At 46.4% G+C, this 14236-nt stretch overlaps 1 protein-coding gene across 1 annotated transcript; it reads right to left on the reverse strand.

Annotated features, from left to right (window-relative positions):
* Nucleotides 1-313: 313 nt before the first annotated feature.
* Nucleotides 314-2136, reverse strand: LOC115967260 (amino acid transporter AVT3B-like). Its single transcript, XM_031086338.1, has one exon. It carries the CDS (start codon nt 1697-1699, stop codon nt 434-436), a length of 1266 nt encoding a protein of 421 aa, XP_030942198.1. The 5' UTR covers nt 1700-2136; the 3' UTR covers nt 314-433.
* Nucleotides 2137-14236: the final 12100 nt, after the last annotated feature.

Genomic DNA, 14236 nt, shown 5'->3' on the forward strand with positions numbered 1-14236 from the left:
CGAGATCAGCAAAACTCCAGACTAATGGAGCCAAATTGAATTGGTTTATTAAAAGAACCACTGAGTTGACAAAGTAACTTGGAACAACTCTGCAGACATTAACAAAATATACGCCAAGCTGAAGTCTGATTTTTCCAAATGGAAAGTAACTCCAATTCTAGTCCTTTGAAGACAAAAACAGCTACTCCATACAAGAGAAGATGAAAGAACAAAAGCTTTAAATCGAGATTCTCATAACACATTATTGTAAAATCATATGAAAAATGGCTAAGTAATGTAACTGAAACATATCCCACAAGAAATTCAGAATTTCTGTAAGATTGTAATATTGTACCTGCATTTTTTTATGACAATAATGCCATTTCTTACCAACATTGGTAACGTGGTTCATAGTTCACTCTACACTACCATTCATAGTACACTCAATTTGAAATCATTCAGTTTGGAAGAAAATCTCCAGCAGAGCAAACCAAGTTCCTGAAACCCCAAGAACAATTCCTAACAACATAATCCCCACATCCAAAGTCCACCCTTTCCATCCTATCTCGCTCCTAAACACCTTTAAGTGAAACATGGGAGGCAAAACAAAGCCCAAAGCACAGCATACACCACTCCCCACCAAAGACAAGAAGTCAGCAAAATTTGGGACAGACAAAGCCACCAAACTCACCAATACAACCAGCAACCATCTCAGCCACAGGCAGTAAGTCCCACCCCAAAACCGCCTCTCAACAATCTCATAAACTGGGTTCATCATTATAGGCAATGTAAAGAACAAATTCACACAAAGACCAAGTTTAACGAGAGTGCTCACAAAGCCTCCACCCAAATTAGCTGTGATCATATCCTTTGTATCTTCTCCAAAAGCAAAGTAACCGAATGCTCCAAATCCCCCATACATCAAGGCAATGAAAGCCATGGTCAAGGCCAAGACTTTCCCAAACTTGTCCTTATCTTTCATCTCTGACTCCAAAGGCAAAGCCATCCCAACCCCTTCAAATGAATAAACAGCCACACCCATTCCATAAAAGAACACAGAAACACCCCCAAAGGCCTTCACAGCATGGCTCTGTTTCAAAAAAACCAACACATCCTCAACCATCACCACCCCAATTGCTCCAAGATCAACCACATCAGCAAAAATACTCAAAGGGGCTAAATGGGTCAAACTTGCAATTGAATTCAACCCCAACTGAAAAGGCAAGCACCCCCATATGTAAAAACTCTTGGGTGTCAATCCCAGAATACTGGTGCTCAAATTACCAACATCAACCAAAGTATTGCCAATGAAAATCAAATAACCAACACAAAAGCCAGCTTGTGATAAAATAATCAGAATATCAACAAGGAATCTACCAGTTGGGCCACAAACAGTGAACCCCAAATCTCCAAAAGATGCAATCTTTGAGAATCCATTAGAAGATTCAAGCTTCCGGCGAGTGTAGACCAAGAGCATCATGCAATAGTGAGTTAGAGCAGCCACAGAGAAAATCATGAGAAGGTTCATGACCCAACCTGTGCGCTTGAAAGAATAGGGAAGGCCTAAAACACCAGCACCAACAATGGCAATGAAAACATTGGCAAAGGTCTTGGCTTGTGAGGACAAAGCTTCTGGGGAGTGACCAAGAAGAGGTGTGTCTTCTCTGGGTGGTGATGGAGCTTTCAATGCATTAGAGGAAGACCCTGCTTCAAACCCCATTATGCAAAACTCTGATTTTGACTCCAAAAAGTTTGTCTTTTCTAATCAAAATTTTGGTTTTGACTCAAAAAGTTTTGATTATTTGTAAAATTCTACAGAACTGAATGAATGAAAAAAATATGTCCATGAAAGAGAGAGAGAGCTCTGATCGTGTTTGTTAAGGCTTAGCAGATATATATAAAGAGATTGAGAATTGGCAACGTGAATGGAGAGAGAGCTTTGGTTTCGGGTGTTTCAGTTTTCAGTTTGTGACAAAAAAAGTGGGTGGAAAATGGAAAATGAATGAGAAATCTTTATTGGCCGATAATTACCCGGCGGAAATCTAAACAGTCCTAGCTGAACTGGACACTTTTGTGGTTTACAGTTTTTATATGATGAAAATATCTGTGATTCTTTTTGGAAATAAAAGGGCCATTGATGGTTCCTTAAAATGTTGGGAAATGATTAGCTTATTATAGAATAGTAAGGCCGTTGGTACTGCTGTTTGAACAAGACTTTTCGTTGTTTAAACGCCAGATCACTTTGTCACCCACACTTTTTTTTTATAACATTTAAATAATATTACTAAAAATCAAATCCCTTATCAAACGTGCTTTAGTTTGCGCAAGCAATTGAAGTTTTTTTTTTTTTGCAAAAATACAAAATTGACCCTTTAATTTTCACATTTTTTTATTTCAGTTTTCTAATTTTCAGTTTTGTTAATTTAGTCTTCTAATTTTCAATTTTTGTCAATTCAAGACTCCGTTATTGTTGCCATTAAACCCACTAGAATGATGCCGTTTTGCATTTTTTTTTTTTAAATTTAAATCTGAAAAAAAAAAAAAAAAAAAACAACAACAACAACAAAAACAACAACAACATTAAGGGGAACGACCCTGAATCACGAATTTTCGCTCGTAGAGAAAGATGACTTTAATTTTCTCTTATGTGAACGATTCTTTGTCACATTATGTCCTGACTACGCAAGGAGATTTAGAGCTAAGATGTTGGGATAATGAGAAGGAGGTTTGGGAGGTTAGGTGGACAGCTTTGAAGAGTGAGTGCGATGTTTATGGTAAGTGTGGGGCATTTGGAAGCTGTGATTCACGGAGTACATCAATTTGCAGTTGTTTACAAGAGTTTGAGCCAAATAACACAAAAGAATGGAAATTAGGAAATTGGACTAGTGGTTGTGTGAGGAGGACACCTTTGCAGTGTGGAAGGGTGAACAGTACTGGCGGAGAAACTGGCAAAATGGATGGATTTTTGAAACTGAATATGATGAAGGTGCCAAACCTTTTTTTTTTTTTTTTTTGAATCCCTTTTTTTTTGTTTTGATTCAGGGGAAGGGGAAGGGGAACGATGACCCTTAATATTTTTGTTTTTTTTTTTTTTTTTTCATTTTTCAAGAATTTCTTTTAATTCCGAATTAAAAAAAAAAAAAAAAAAAAAAAAAAAAAAAAACCACATGCAAAAATGGCATCGTTTTAGTGGTTTAACGGCAACAGTAACGGAGCCTTGAATTGACAAAATTGAAAGTTAGATGACTAAATTGACAAAACTGAAAGTTAGAGAACTAAAAGGAAAAAAAAATATGAAAGTTAGAGGGTCAGTTTTGCATTTTGCTTTTTTTTTTTTGGTCTAGTGTTATATATATATATATATATATATATATATTTTTTTTTTTAATTTTGGATAAGGTTTTTTTTTTTTAATACAAGATAAAAATTCTACTCTAGCCTAATCTAAGTATATATGTGTGTGAAGGCTCTTTCCTAGAGACTTGAACCCTGACTCTTACCCCCCACACCCCACAAGTACTTATATTTGTGGAGTGACCATTGCACCAAGAGTGTGCGGTGGTGGATAAGTTTGTTTTGAAAACATGAATTAGTAGGAAAATGTCCTATTTTGTAGGCATTTTAAGTGGAGTTGTAGATATATTTTTACCGGGTTGTCCTCAAATTTTTTTCTTGTTAAACGTAAGGTTTATGGTTATTTCTGAACCACATAAAAGTACTACAATAAAAAAAAAAAAAAATTCTATTATAAATAGTATATAGATTATATAAAATAGAAGGTGAAAATTGTGCCAAGTGCCAACCTAATAAAAAGTTTCTCATGTGGGTTCCAGTTAGCTCAACTGGCAGAGCTATCACCAGGAGTGGAAGCCATAGATTGAAACTCTCTCTAAAAAAAAATAAAGAGTTTCCCATTAAAAAAAAAAAAAAAAAAACTTAAGATTTAAAGAGGTAATTGACTTTTTAAGATTTAGATTAGAGAAAATGAAGGTTCTAAATTGTGCCAACTTATTTAAAAATTTATAATTATAGATTTTTTGAGATTTTTATAATTATAATTATAGATTAATTTAACCATTTAAATTTTAAATGGCTCAACCTAAACTTTATAAATAATTTACATTTACATTTTTTTTTTTAATAGGAACCCTACATTTACTTTAACTTTAAATCATAACCATTAACTATGATTTAATGGGGAGGACTGTGCCAACTCATTTGGAGAGGATGAGTTAACTTTCCAAGAAAGGGTTTGTGGAGTTCAAGTGAAAGGCTAATGATATCCTTTATTTTTAAGTTCAAGAATTTGATTAATAACCTTTCATTAAACCAATCTGAAATGCAAACATTGCTATGCTCTTCAAAAAAATCAATACAATTTGGCAAACATTCATATGCTTCTCTAAGGAGAACATTACTGTACGGTACCTAGTTCCCAGGCCCACACAGACCCCGGGCCCGGCCTCATGCCGTCCTTGAGCATAGGCCCATACAGGCCCTGGGCCCAGTCCTATGCCGGCCTTAGGCACAGGCCCATCAAAAAGATCCAGTTCTCCTGCTCCCATCTTAAAGCTTCCTTGATGAACAAACAAGTGTAAGATATTGGGGTCCAAGTAGTGGTCGGTCAAAGGATTCCGGTTATGTATATAAACCTTTCCCGGGAAGGTACGATTTGCACGGGAAACTGAATTGCCGAACATAATCGGGCAAGGTGGAACCAAGTTCCAAGATCATAAATGCCGCACCGCCCTCCCACCTGAACATCCACTTTAATCAGAAAACATTGGACCTTCAGTAGCACTAACGGTGGCTGTAATCATAACCTCCCCACTAACCTTGGCTATAAATAGAAGAAAGTTGGGAGAAGATGGGGTTGAGAGAATTTGAGGGAAAAGAGTGAAGGAGTGAATATCAACTGGGCGTTGCTTTGAGTCTCTCTGCCGAGAACGACCCATAGTAGGAAATCTTCAAACCCACTACAAATAGATTGTGAGCCCAAAGTAATCCAAGGCCCACAGGTCTTATACTTGGTTCCTACAATTGGCGCCCACCGTGGGGCCCTCCTACAAAGCTGTGGTTCGACTGAGACTCAAACAACAAGGATGTCTGAGGAGCGTTCAGAAGAGCGTGCACCAAGCGGCTCCATGGGATCTTCTCGGGGGTCAACATGGAGGGAGAGAAGGCAAAAACGGCGGGAAGATAGGGAGCACACAAGAAGGGAGGAAGGGTCCGGACAAGGAGAAGGGTCGGCTCAGACACACTGGACAGTTCCGGACGTCCCGGCGCACCGGCAGCATGACGAAAGGGACCGAGAGCTGGAACGGTTACGCAGACTGGTAATGGACTTAGAGCTGGAAGCAAGGGGTCGACGAGATGAAATGAATCGCAACTCCCAACAAAGGAGAAACCAGGGCGAGGCCTCCAGCCGGTCGAATACGCATCGATCCCGAAACCGGTCGCGCTCCCAAGAGTCGCGCCGGCAATCACGGGAACCACGCCATCGGCGGAACCGTTCACGGTCGCACGGTTATGATCGCCAAGGATCAGAATCACCGGAGGAACGACTGCATCACAATGCCTCAATGGACGCAATGAGCCGGGCTTTGCGGATGGTTGCCCGGTCGCCATTTTCCGAAGAAATTGAACGGGCCCCGATGCCGAGCAGATTCACACGACCGCCATTCAATTCGTATGAGGGAAGGACAGACCCCGTGGAGCATGTTAGCCATTACATCCACATGATGTCTTTGCATGCGCACAACGATGCATTGATGTGTAAAGTTTTCCCCTCTAGTCTCGGTTCCACTGCACTGAGATGGTTCAATGGGTTGCGGAAGGGTTCCATACACAGCTTTGCCGAGCTGATTCAAGAATTCGGAAGCAGGTTCGTGACATGTAGCCGGGTGCAACAGCCGGTCGACGCACTACTTTCCATGAAGATGAGGGTCGGGGAAACCCTCCGGAGTTATGCCAGCCGATACTGTGAACTCTACAACGAGATTGGTGGAGGAAACGAGAAAATTGCGGCAAGCACCTTCAGAATGGGGCTCCCTGAGGATTCTGAATTACGGGAGTCACTGACGAGAAGACCCCCCGAGGATATGAGGCAACTGATGAGACGCATAGAGGAGTACAAACGCCTGGAAGATGATCGGCTGCAAAGCAGGGGGAAAGCTCCTTTAGTGGGGAGATCTCGGCAAAGCGTTTTGCCGGCAAAACCGAAACGAGACTTCAGAATGCAGGAACCAGAGATGCAGATCGACGGGGTCAATGTAGTGTTTAAAGAGCCAGTGCACAAGATCCTGGAACGGATCAAAAACGAGCCATTCTTCAGGTGGCCGAACAAAATGGGGGGAGACCCATCTCGGAGGAACCAAAACCTATACTGCACCTATCACAGAGACAAGGGGCACACAACCGAACAGTGCCGGGTATTAAAAGATCATCTCGGACAACTAGCAAGGGCCGGGTACTTGAAAGAGTTTGTAGCAGATTCCGTTGACCGAGAGACCGGGCAGGGCGCCCAACAGAAAAGGAATCCCCTTCCACCACCCCTGGGGGTAATCGAAGTCATCCATGCCGCACCAAAAAGGGCAGCAGCGGCAAAAAGGATACTGACAGTGGTCTGCGCGGAAGGAGAATCATCCAAGAAGAAAAAGAAAGTTGGACGGCTGACCATCTCGTTTGGAGAAGACGATTTCGAGGGGACGGTCCAACCCCACGACGACGCTTTGGTGGTGAATGCCCGGATAGGCGGATTCCTGGTGAAGAGGGTAATGATTGATCAAGGAAGCGGAGCCGATGTCATGTACCCGGATCTCTTTGAAGGGCTAGGGTTAAAGACCCAGGATTTGGCAAAGTATGACACGCCGTTGGTCTCTTTTGATGGGAGGGTTGTAATTCCCGAGGGGCAAATCTCTCTCCCAGTGGACATGGAAGGCAAGGCAGTGATAGTTACATTTATAGTAGTCCGATCATTCGCATCGTACACTGCAATCCTGGGAAGGCCGTGGATTCACGCCATGGGGGCTGTCCCGTCCACCCTTCACGTGAAAGTGAAATTTCCTACTGAGAATGGAGTTGCCGTGGTAAGGGGGAACCAACAGGTGGCGAGGCAGTGCCTAGTCGCTGCAGTCCGGTGGGAAAAGGAACAGCTCGGTCAAACTGAGGAGAACGAGAAAGAAAATTCATAGCAATTACAGAAACCCCAGGGGGAAGCTGGGGCGGACGTTGCCGAGGAGGTGCTGAAGGTAAGAATTCTCCCAGATGCTGACAAGTATTTCCAGATAGGTACAAGCATGAACGACCGGGAAAGGGTAGACATGTTGCTGTTCCTATTGCAGAACGTGGATGTTTTTGCATGGAGCCCGTATGAAGTGCCCGGCGTAGATCCCGAGTTCATTGTCCACAGACTCAACGTGGATCCGTCATTCCCCCCAAAGAAGCAGAAACCGAGAAGAGCGTCGAGGGAACACGTCGATGCGGTAAACCTGGAGGTACAGCGGCTGAAGGATGCCGGAGCCATAAAGGAGATATTCTTCCCGAAGTGGTTGGCAAACACTGTCGTGGTGAAGAAGAAGAACGGGAAATGGAGAGTTTGTGTGGATTTCACAGACTTGAACAAGGCATGTCCCAAGGACCCATTCCCGATGCCCAAGATTGACCAGCTGGTAGATGCGACGTACGGACACCCGAGAATGAGCTTCCTAGATGCCTTCCAGGGTTACCACCAGATTGCCTTGGCGCCCGAAGACCGAGAAAAGACAGCATTTATCTCCCCGAATGCAAACTATCACTACGAGGTCATGCCGTTCGGATTAAAGAACGCCGGGGCTACGTATCAGCGAATGATGACGAGAATGTTCCGAGAGAAAATTGGACGCACGGTTGAAGTTTATATCGATGATATGGTGGTGAAAATCAGAATTGAGTCGCAACATACCGAAGATCTCCGGGGAGTGTTTGAGATACTGCGTCGGCACAGATTGCGCTTGAATGCCGAGAAGTGCACTTTCGGAGTGGGGGCTGGTAAGTTCTTGGGATATCTGATCTCTACTCGGGGAATAGAAGCTAACCCCGACCAGATAGAGGCTGTGAGCCGCCTCAAGCCACCTAGCAATCCCAAAGAGGTGCAAGTGCTCACTGGAATGTTAGCGGCCCTGAACAGATTCATCTCCAAGTCTGCCGACCGTTGCCGGCCTTTTTATCAGCTTCTGAAAAAGTGGAAGGGGTTTCGATGGGACGAGAGCTGCAATGAAGCATTTCGAGAGCTAAAGGAGTATTTGGCAAAGGCGCCGAGGTTGACGGCCCCAGAGCCCGGGGAGGACCTGTTTATGTATCTCGCTGTCACCGACCATGCAGTAAGTGCTGTGTTGCTAAGAGACCGAGGAGTGCAGATGCCGGTGTATTACGTGAGCAAAACCTTGGTCGATGCCGAGACAAGATACCTGCCTCTCGAGAAGTTAGTTTTGGCCCTGGTGCACGCGACGAGAAAGTTGCCGCATTACTTCCAGGCACACACAGTGTTCGTCCTCACCGAGTATCCGTTGCAGTCATTATTGAAGAGATCAGACTTCACAGGGCGGATTGCCAAATGGGGGACTCGGTTGGGATCGTTTGACATAAGATACCGACCTAGAAGCTCAGTGAAGGGACAGGTTCTGGCTGACTTCATCGCAGAATTTACACCCAAGGATGAAGGCAAGATAATCTGTAATACGGAGATTCGCCCGTGGAGGTTATTTGTGGACGGCGCATCGAATGCTATGGGGGCCGGGGCTGGTATAGTCATAGTCACCCCTGAGGGTATACGACTGGAACACTCCCTCAGATTGGGGTTCAAAGCCTCGAACAACGAAGCCGAATACGAAGCCATGCTGGCCGGGTTAAGGGCAGTATTACATCTGGGCACAAAGGACGTAGAGATCTACTCTGACTCTCGACTGGTTGTTTATCAGATCACTGGGGACTTCGAAGCTCGGGACCCCAGAATGAAAGCTTATCTCAGTACGGCAAAGCAGATTATCTGTCAGTTTGGGACGGTAAAGATATCCCAGGTAGCCCGGTCACAAAATAAGCACGCTGACTCTCTCGCCACGTTAGCCTCATCGGCTACCGAGGATACGCCGAGGCTCATCACGGTAGAACTTGTAAGGGAGCCAAGCATCCATGTGAAGAATGCTCCCGATCAAGCCGGAGTAGAGATTGCGCAGGTGGCGGTAGCTGGTCAAAGTTGGATGAAACCGATCATAGACTTCCTTGCCGAAGACAAGGTTCCGGAGAATGAGGCCGAGGCCAACAAGATTCGACGAATGGCTCCCAGATACTGGCTGTCTTCAGATCAAAAACTGTATCGAAGATCCTTCGCAGGCCCCTACCTCTTGTGCCTACATCCAGAAAGAGTCAAAGAACTCTTGACCGAGCTTCATGAGGGAGTGTGCGGCGGGCATGCTGGGGGGCGATCTTTAGCACACAGAGCAATGACACAGGGGTTTTGGTGGCCACAGATGCAGAAGGATGCCGCCGAGTACGTTCGAAGTTGCGAACAGTGTCAAAAGCACGCCCCAATGATCCACCAGCCTGCAGGACAGCTAAATCCTGTCAGCAGCCCATGGCCATTTGCACAATGGGGGCTTGACATCCTTGGGCCTTTCCCCCGGGCAACGGGGAACCGCCGTTTTGTATTGGTGGCTGTAGACTACTTCACAAAGTGGGCTAAAGCTGAAGCCTTGGTTAATATCTGGGATTCTGACGTGAAAAAGTTTGTATGGAAAAACATAGTTAGGCGGTTTGGGGTGCCGAATTCGCTGGTGACGGACAATGGGCTGCAGTTCGACAGCAATGCTTTCCGGGGATTTTGTAGTAAGCTTGGCATCAAGAACAAGTATTCAACCCCGGCGTACCCACAAAGCAACGGCCAAGCTGAAGCGGTAAACAAGACTATTTTAAACGGGCTCAAGAGAAGGTTGGACGGAGCGAAGGGAAGATGGGCGGAAGAGCTACCCAGTGTATTGTGGGCCTACCGTACGACCCCCAGGAGATCCACGGGTGAAACCCCATTCTCCCTGACATACGGCTCAGAAGCAGTAATACCAACCGAGGTAAGTTTATGCAGTGCACGAGTTGCCGGGTTTGACCCCATACAGAACGCCGACCTTATGATGGAACACTTGGATTGGCTAGAAGAATGCAGGGAGGCCGCAACCGTACGTCTTGCCGAGTATCAGCAGAAGCTGGCCCAAAGGTACAACCGAAACGTGAAAAGCAGGGAATTTAGTGCCGGGGAACTAGTTTTAAGACGGGTAGTAGGGAACATGCGGGACATGGCTGCAGGGAAGCTCGCTCAGAGTTGGGAAGGACCATACAGAGTCACAGCCATTGCAGGTGTGGGGGTTTACTACTTGGAAGACCTTGATGAGAGGCCGCTCCCCCGACCATGGAACGCCAACAACTTGAAGAAATTCTACGCATAATCATCGGTGTAAGCCAGAACTTGTATTCTATTGAAATTAAAAGCATGATGAATCGTTTTTTTTTTTCTGCTGTTTTTGATTCTGTAACCATCCACCAAGAGAATTACTAACAAATCTCTAAGGACAGAAACCTGGCCCTCGACTCGATCAATATCGCCGAGCAGGTGGAAACCTTACAAGCATGTCTCTAAGGACAGAAATCTGGCCCTCGGCTAGATCAATATCGCCGAGCAGGTGAAAACCTTACAAACAAATCTCTAAGGACAGAAACCTGGCCCTCGGCTTGATCAATATCGCCGAGCAGGTGGAAACCTTACAAACAAATCTCTAAGGACAGAAACCTGGCCCTCGGCTCGATCAATATCGCCGAGCAGGTGAAAACCTTACAAACAAATCTCTAAGGACAGAAACCTGGCCCTCGGCTTGATCAATATCTCCGAGCAGGTGGAAACCTTACAAACAAATCTCTAAGGACAGAAACCTGACCCTCGGCTTGATCAATATCGCCGAGCAGGTGGAAACCTTACAAGCAAATCTCTAAGGACAGAAACCTGGCCCTCGGCTCGATCAATATCGCCGAGCAGGTTGAAACCTTACAAATAAATCCTTAAGGACAAAAACCTGATTTTCGGTTAAACTCAAGTCTCCGAACAGGTAGAAACCTAACAAGCGAATACTTCAAGGACGAAAACTTGATTCTGGGTTAAAACCAATGCCTAATGAAAATCTAACCTTCTTACAAATACTAAATCAATTAGTGCTCCCAAAATTACACAAAACACCGCGCAAACAGGTTTCCGGGGGTACCGTTCTAATAAGCGGCCATAGCACTGGCGTGATTTAAACAAAACACATAAATAGATATAAATTCGTTCAACAAATTGAAGCAGAAAAAGAAAACGGACTATTAATTAAGCAAATAAGGACAATTGTTCGGTCACCACATCCCGGTGACGTGGGCAAATAAAACCAGCAAAATAAGGCAATTGTTCGGTCACCACATCCCGGTGACGTAGGCAAATAAAATTGACAAAATAAAAATAATAAGAAAAACGAAATTAGCTGGGAGGTTGAGTTGGCGGTGTCACTTCCTGCTGGACAGTCAGTTGGAGAGGCGGATCCCCACCGAGAATCTCCTGTAGAGTCGGGACACTAGTGACTTCCATTTCCTCGGGCTCGGCGTGAGCATCAATTTGTTCGACCAGCTCCCTCATACTTGCCGTCTCCTCTTCATCAATAGCAGCCGGGGCATCTTGGGCAGCTGGAGCAGGGCTCGGGAATGGAATTTGGCCGGGGTCTCTCAGTTGTGAGTCCTCGGGAACTCCTAGTGCTTGGAGAGCGGCAAACCAACCGGCCTCGAAACCCATATGCCGAGCCCGAGCCACCACCGGCTCAGCTGAATTTTCGGCATCAGCAAAACCGACATCATACCATTTTTGCTCCGCGGCCGCCAGGCCTGCCCGAAGATCCGCAATCTCCTCGGAGTTGGAGGTATTAAGGCTGATGGCTTTGGCCAGCTTGACCTCCGTCTCGTTCTGCTGATTCAGGAGCTCCGCATACCTTTTCTCGGCCAATGCCCGGTTCTTCTCCGCGGCAGCCGCCTTTTTCTCAGCAGACTCAGCAGCCTTCTGCTTCTCCTTGGCCGATTTAACCGCCGACTCCCGCGCCTCCTTCTCGCGCTCGTTATCCTCGGCAAGCTCCCGTGCTCTGGCAGCCACAATGTGGGCCATTTGAGCGGCCTAGCAAGCACAAAGGTTAGAAAAGAAACAAAAGCAATTCTATATGAAGAAGTAGATAGACAAAAGAGTTACAGCAATGGCGTGCCACTCCAACCGGCGTCCCACAGACTCCTCGGACCCATCCTCAAACGCATGCACATCCTCGGGAAGTTGGAGAGCTTCAGCCAAAGTCTGGGCAATACGGCTGCCCTCACCCTTATCCCACATCCGAATACAGGCGGTTGAGGGCAATGGCTTGCCGTCCAGAAGGAGCTTTGGCTCCCATGCTGGAGCCACTTGGGAGGAGGACGCACCTCCCGTACCGGCTTCGGTTGGCGGCTCGCGGATAACGATTCCACCAGTTGGTCGGGGAGGGGTCTGGACGGCGGCATCTCCTGAGACAATGGCAGGCTGATCGGTGACTTTTTGCTTCTTTCGGGCACGACCGGCCTGCGTGGAGGGTGGGGGCTGAGGCGTTTGTCCCCGGCCCTGAGAAGGCGGGGGCTGATTGGGTTGCCGAGCACCGGGCACGAACCGTTCTATTGACATGACCTTCCTCGATACCATCTCTCCGCTAGACCGGACAGCTTCAGCTAGCAGGGCAGCCGCTTCTATCGCTTGTTGTTGAGGCACAGCGTCTGGGTTCTCGGGAATGGGCTGCTCTTGCGCTTGTTCTTCCTGCTGTATGGGTTCGTGGGCTAACTCCCTGAGGCGCCGGGATGCTCGCTCTGCGGATTCGTCTCGCAAAGGGGCTAGCTCGTCCGCGTAAGTAAACCGCGGACCAAATTCTCTCGCTTCCCCGGTTGTAAGCTTCGGCGGCAAAAAGTTCACGTACCGGACGTCTATATACGATAGCAGGGGGCTGTCAACTAACAGTGCCTGCTTGAAAGGCTGCCAGGTGGAATAAACAGGTTCCACTCCAAGGATCAGGTGAGAAGCCCGTAGTTGCCCGTCCCAATGCACGTATATCTCGGAACGGAGGACGAAGTTTAAATCCTTGGCGTGGACGGGTCTGAGATCCTGCACAAACACTTTGCCGTCTGCAAAAGAACAGGTGACATATTAGTCTCTTATAATGAAGATTGTACGGGGGGAAGAAAGCAATTGTACGAAGGGGATGGTACAAACCCACTTCACGCTTTGTAAGGGGGCAAGGGATATCCCCGGCAAACCAATTGCCGCGCACCCTAACGAACTCCCCAGCGGAGTTCCTGTTCGAATCAGGTAGGCATGATATCAGCCGTACCCGAGCATCTCTTGTCTTTAGGTAATAATTGGTGGCCTTGCTCCCACAGAGCCTATACATTTGGTTAATATCGTGGTGGTCTAACTGCAAGCTAAAGGTATGGTTCAGCTTACTGACACAACTAACTACCCGATAAAAGTTGGGGGGAAGCTAGTCGAGGCACAGCCCATAGTAAGTGAGTGCGTTTATCAGGAGGGGATCTACGGGGAACCTGACCCCACCTTCTAAAATGGACATCAAGGGAAAGAAGGCTGTGCCCCGTCCTCGGTGGAGTTCAATATCACTCTCATGGCAGTAGGCCACATCCATGTCGTTGGGAATGTTAAATTTACTCCTAAAGGTGGCCAAGGCAGCAGGGGATTCTAGGAGGTAAGAGTAACCCATATCTAACGCCTAAAAACTACGAAAGTGAACTCAGAAATAAAGCTGAAGGAACAGGAAAGGGAAGAAAAACTTACTTTGGGTTCTAAGGAGGAAAAGAACTTTGAGCAGGCAAGCGCACAGAAATGTGGTCGGCAGAGAGAAAGCACTAAAGATCAGAGGCAAAGGAAAAATAAAATAGTGTTCAGAGGGGGACTATTTATAGAACCAGAAAGAGACGGGGGAAGAAGAAACGCCTAATCGAGCAATAAATGGGCACAGTGTACGAGCAACCCAGCGAATGCCAAGCGTAACTGATTCGCACGCCGCCTCGGTTCACGAACCGTCAGGCAATGATGACGACTGCGCCTGGCGCCGCGAAACGGCGCGTCTTTTGAGGTGAATATTAATGAGAAGAGACAGTCAGAAGTCCCAGGTTAGAATATCCCCGAGGTCAAAAG

The sequence above is a fragment of the Quercus lobata genome, chromosome 11 (genome assembly GCF_001633185.2).
Source record: "Quercus lobata isolate SW786 chromosome 11, ValleyOak3.0 Primary Assembly, whole genome shotgun sequence".
Classification (NCBI taxonomy): Eukaryota; Viridiplantae; Streptophyta; class Magnoliopsida; order Fagales; family Fagaceae; genus Quercus; species Quercus lobata.

What these genes read in the sequence shown, in the direction of transcription:
- LOC115967260 (XM_031086338.1), bottom strand. Translation starts at nt 1,699, where the DNA reads ATGGGGTTTGAAGCAGGGTCTTCCTCTAATGCATTGAAAGCTCCATCA.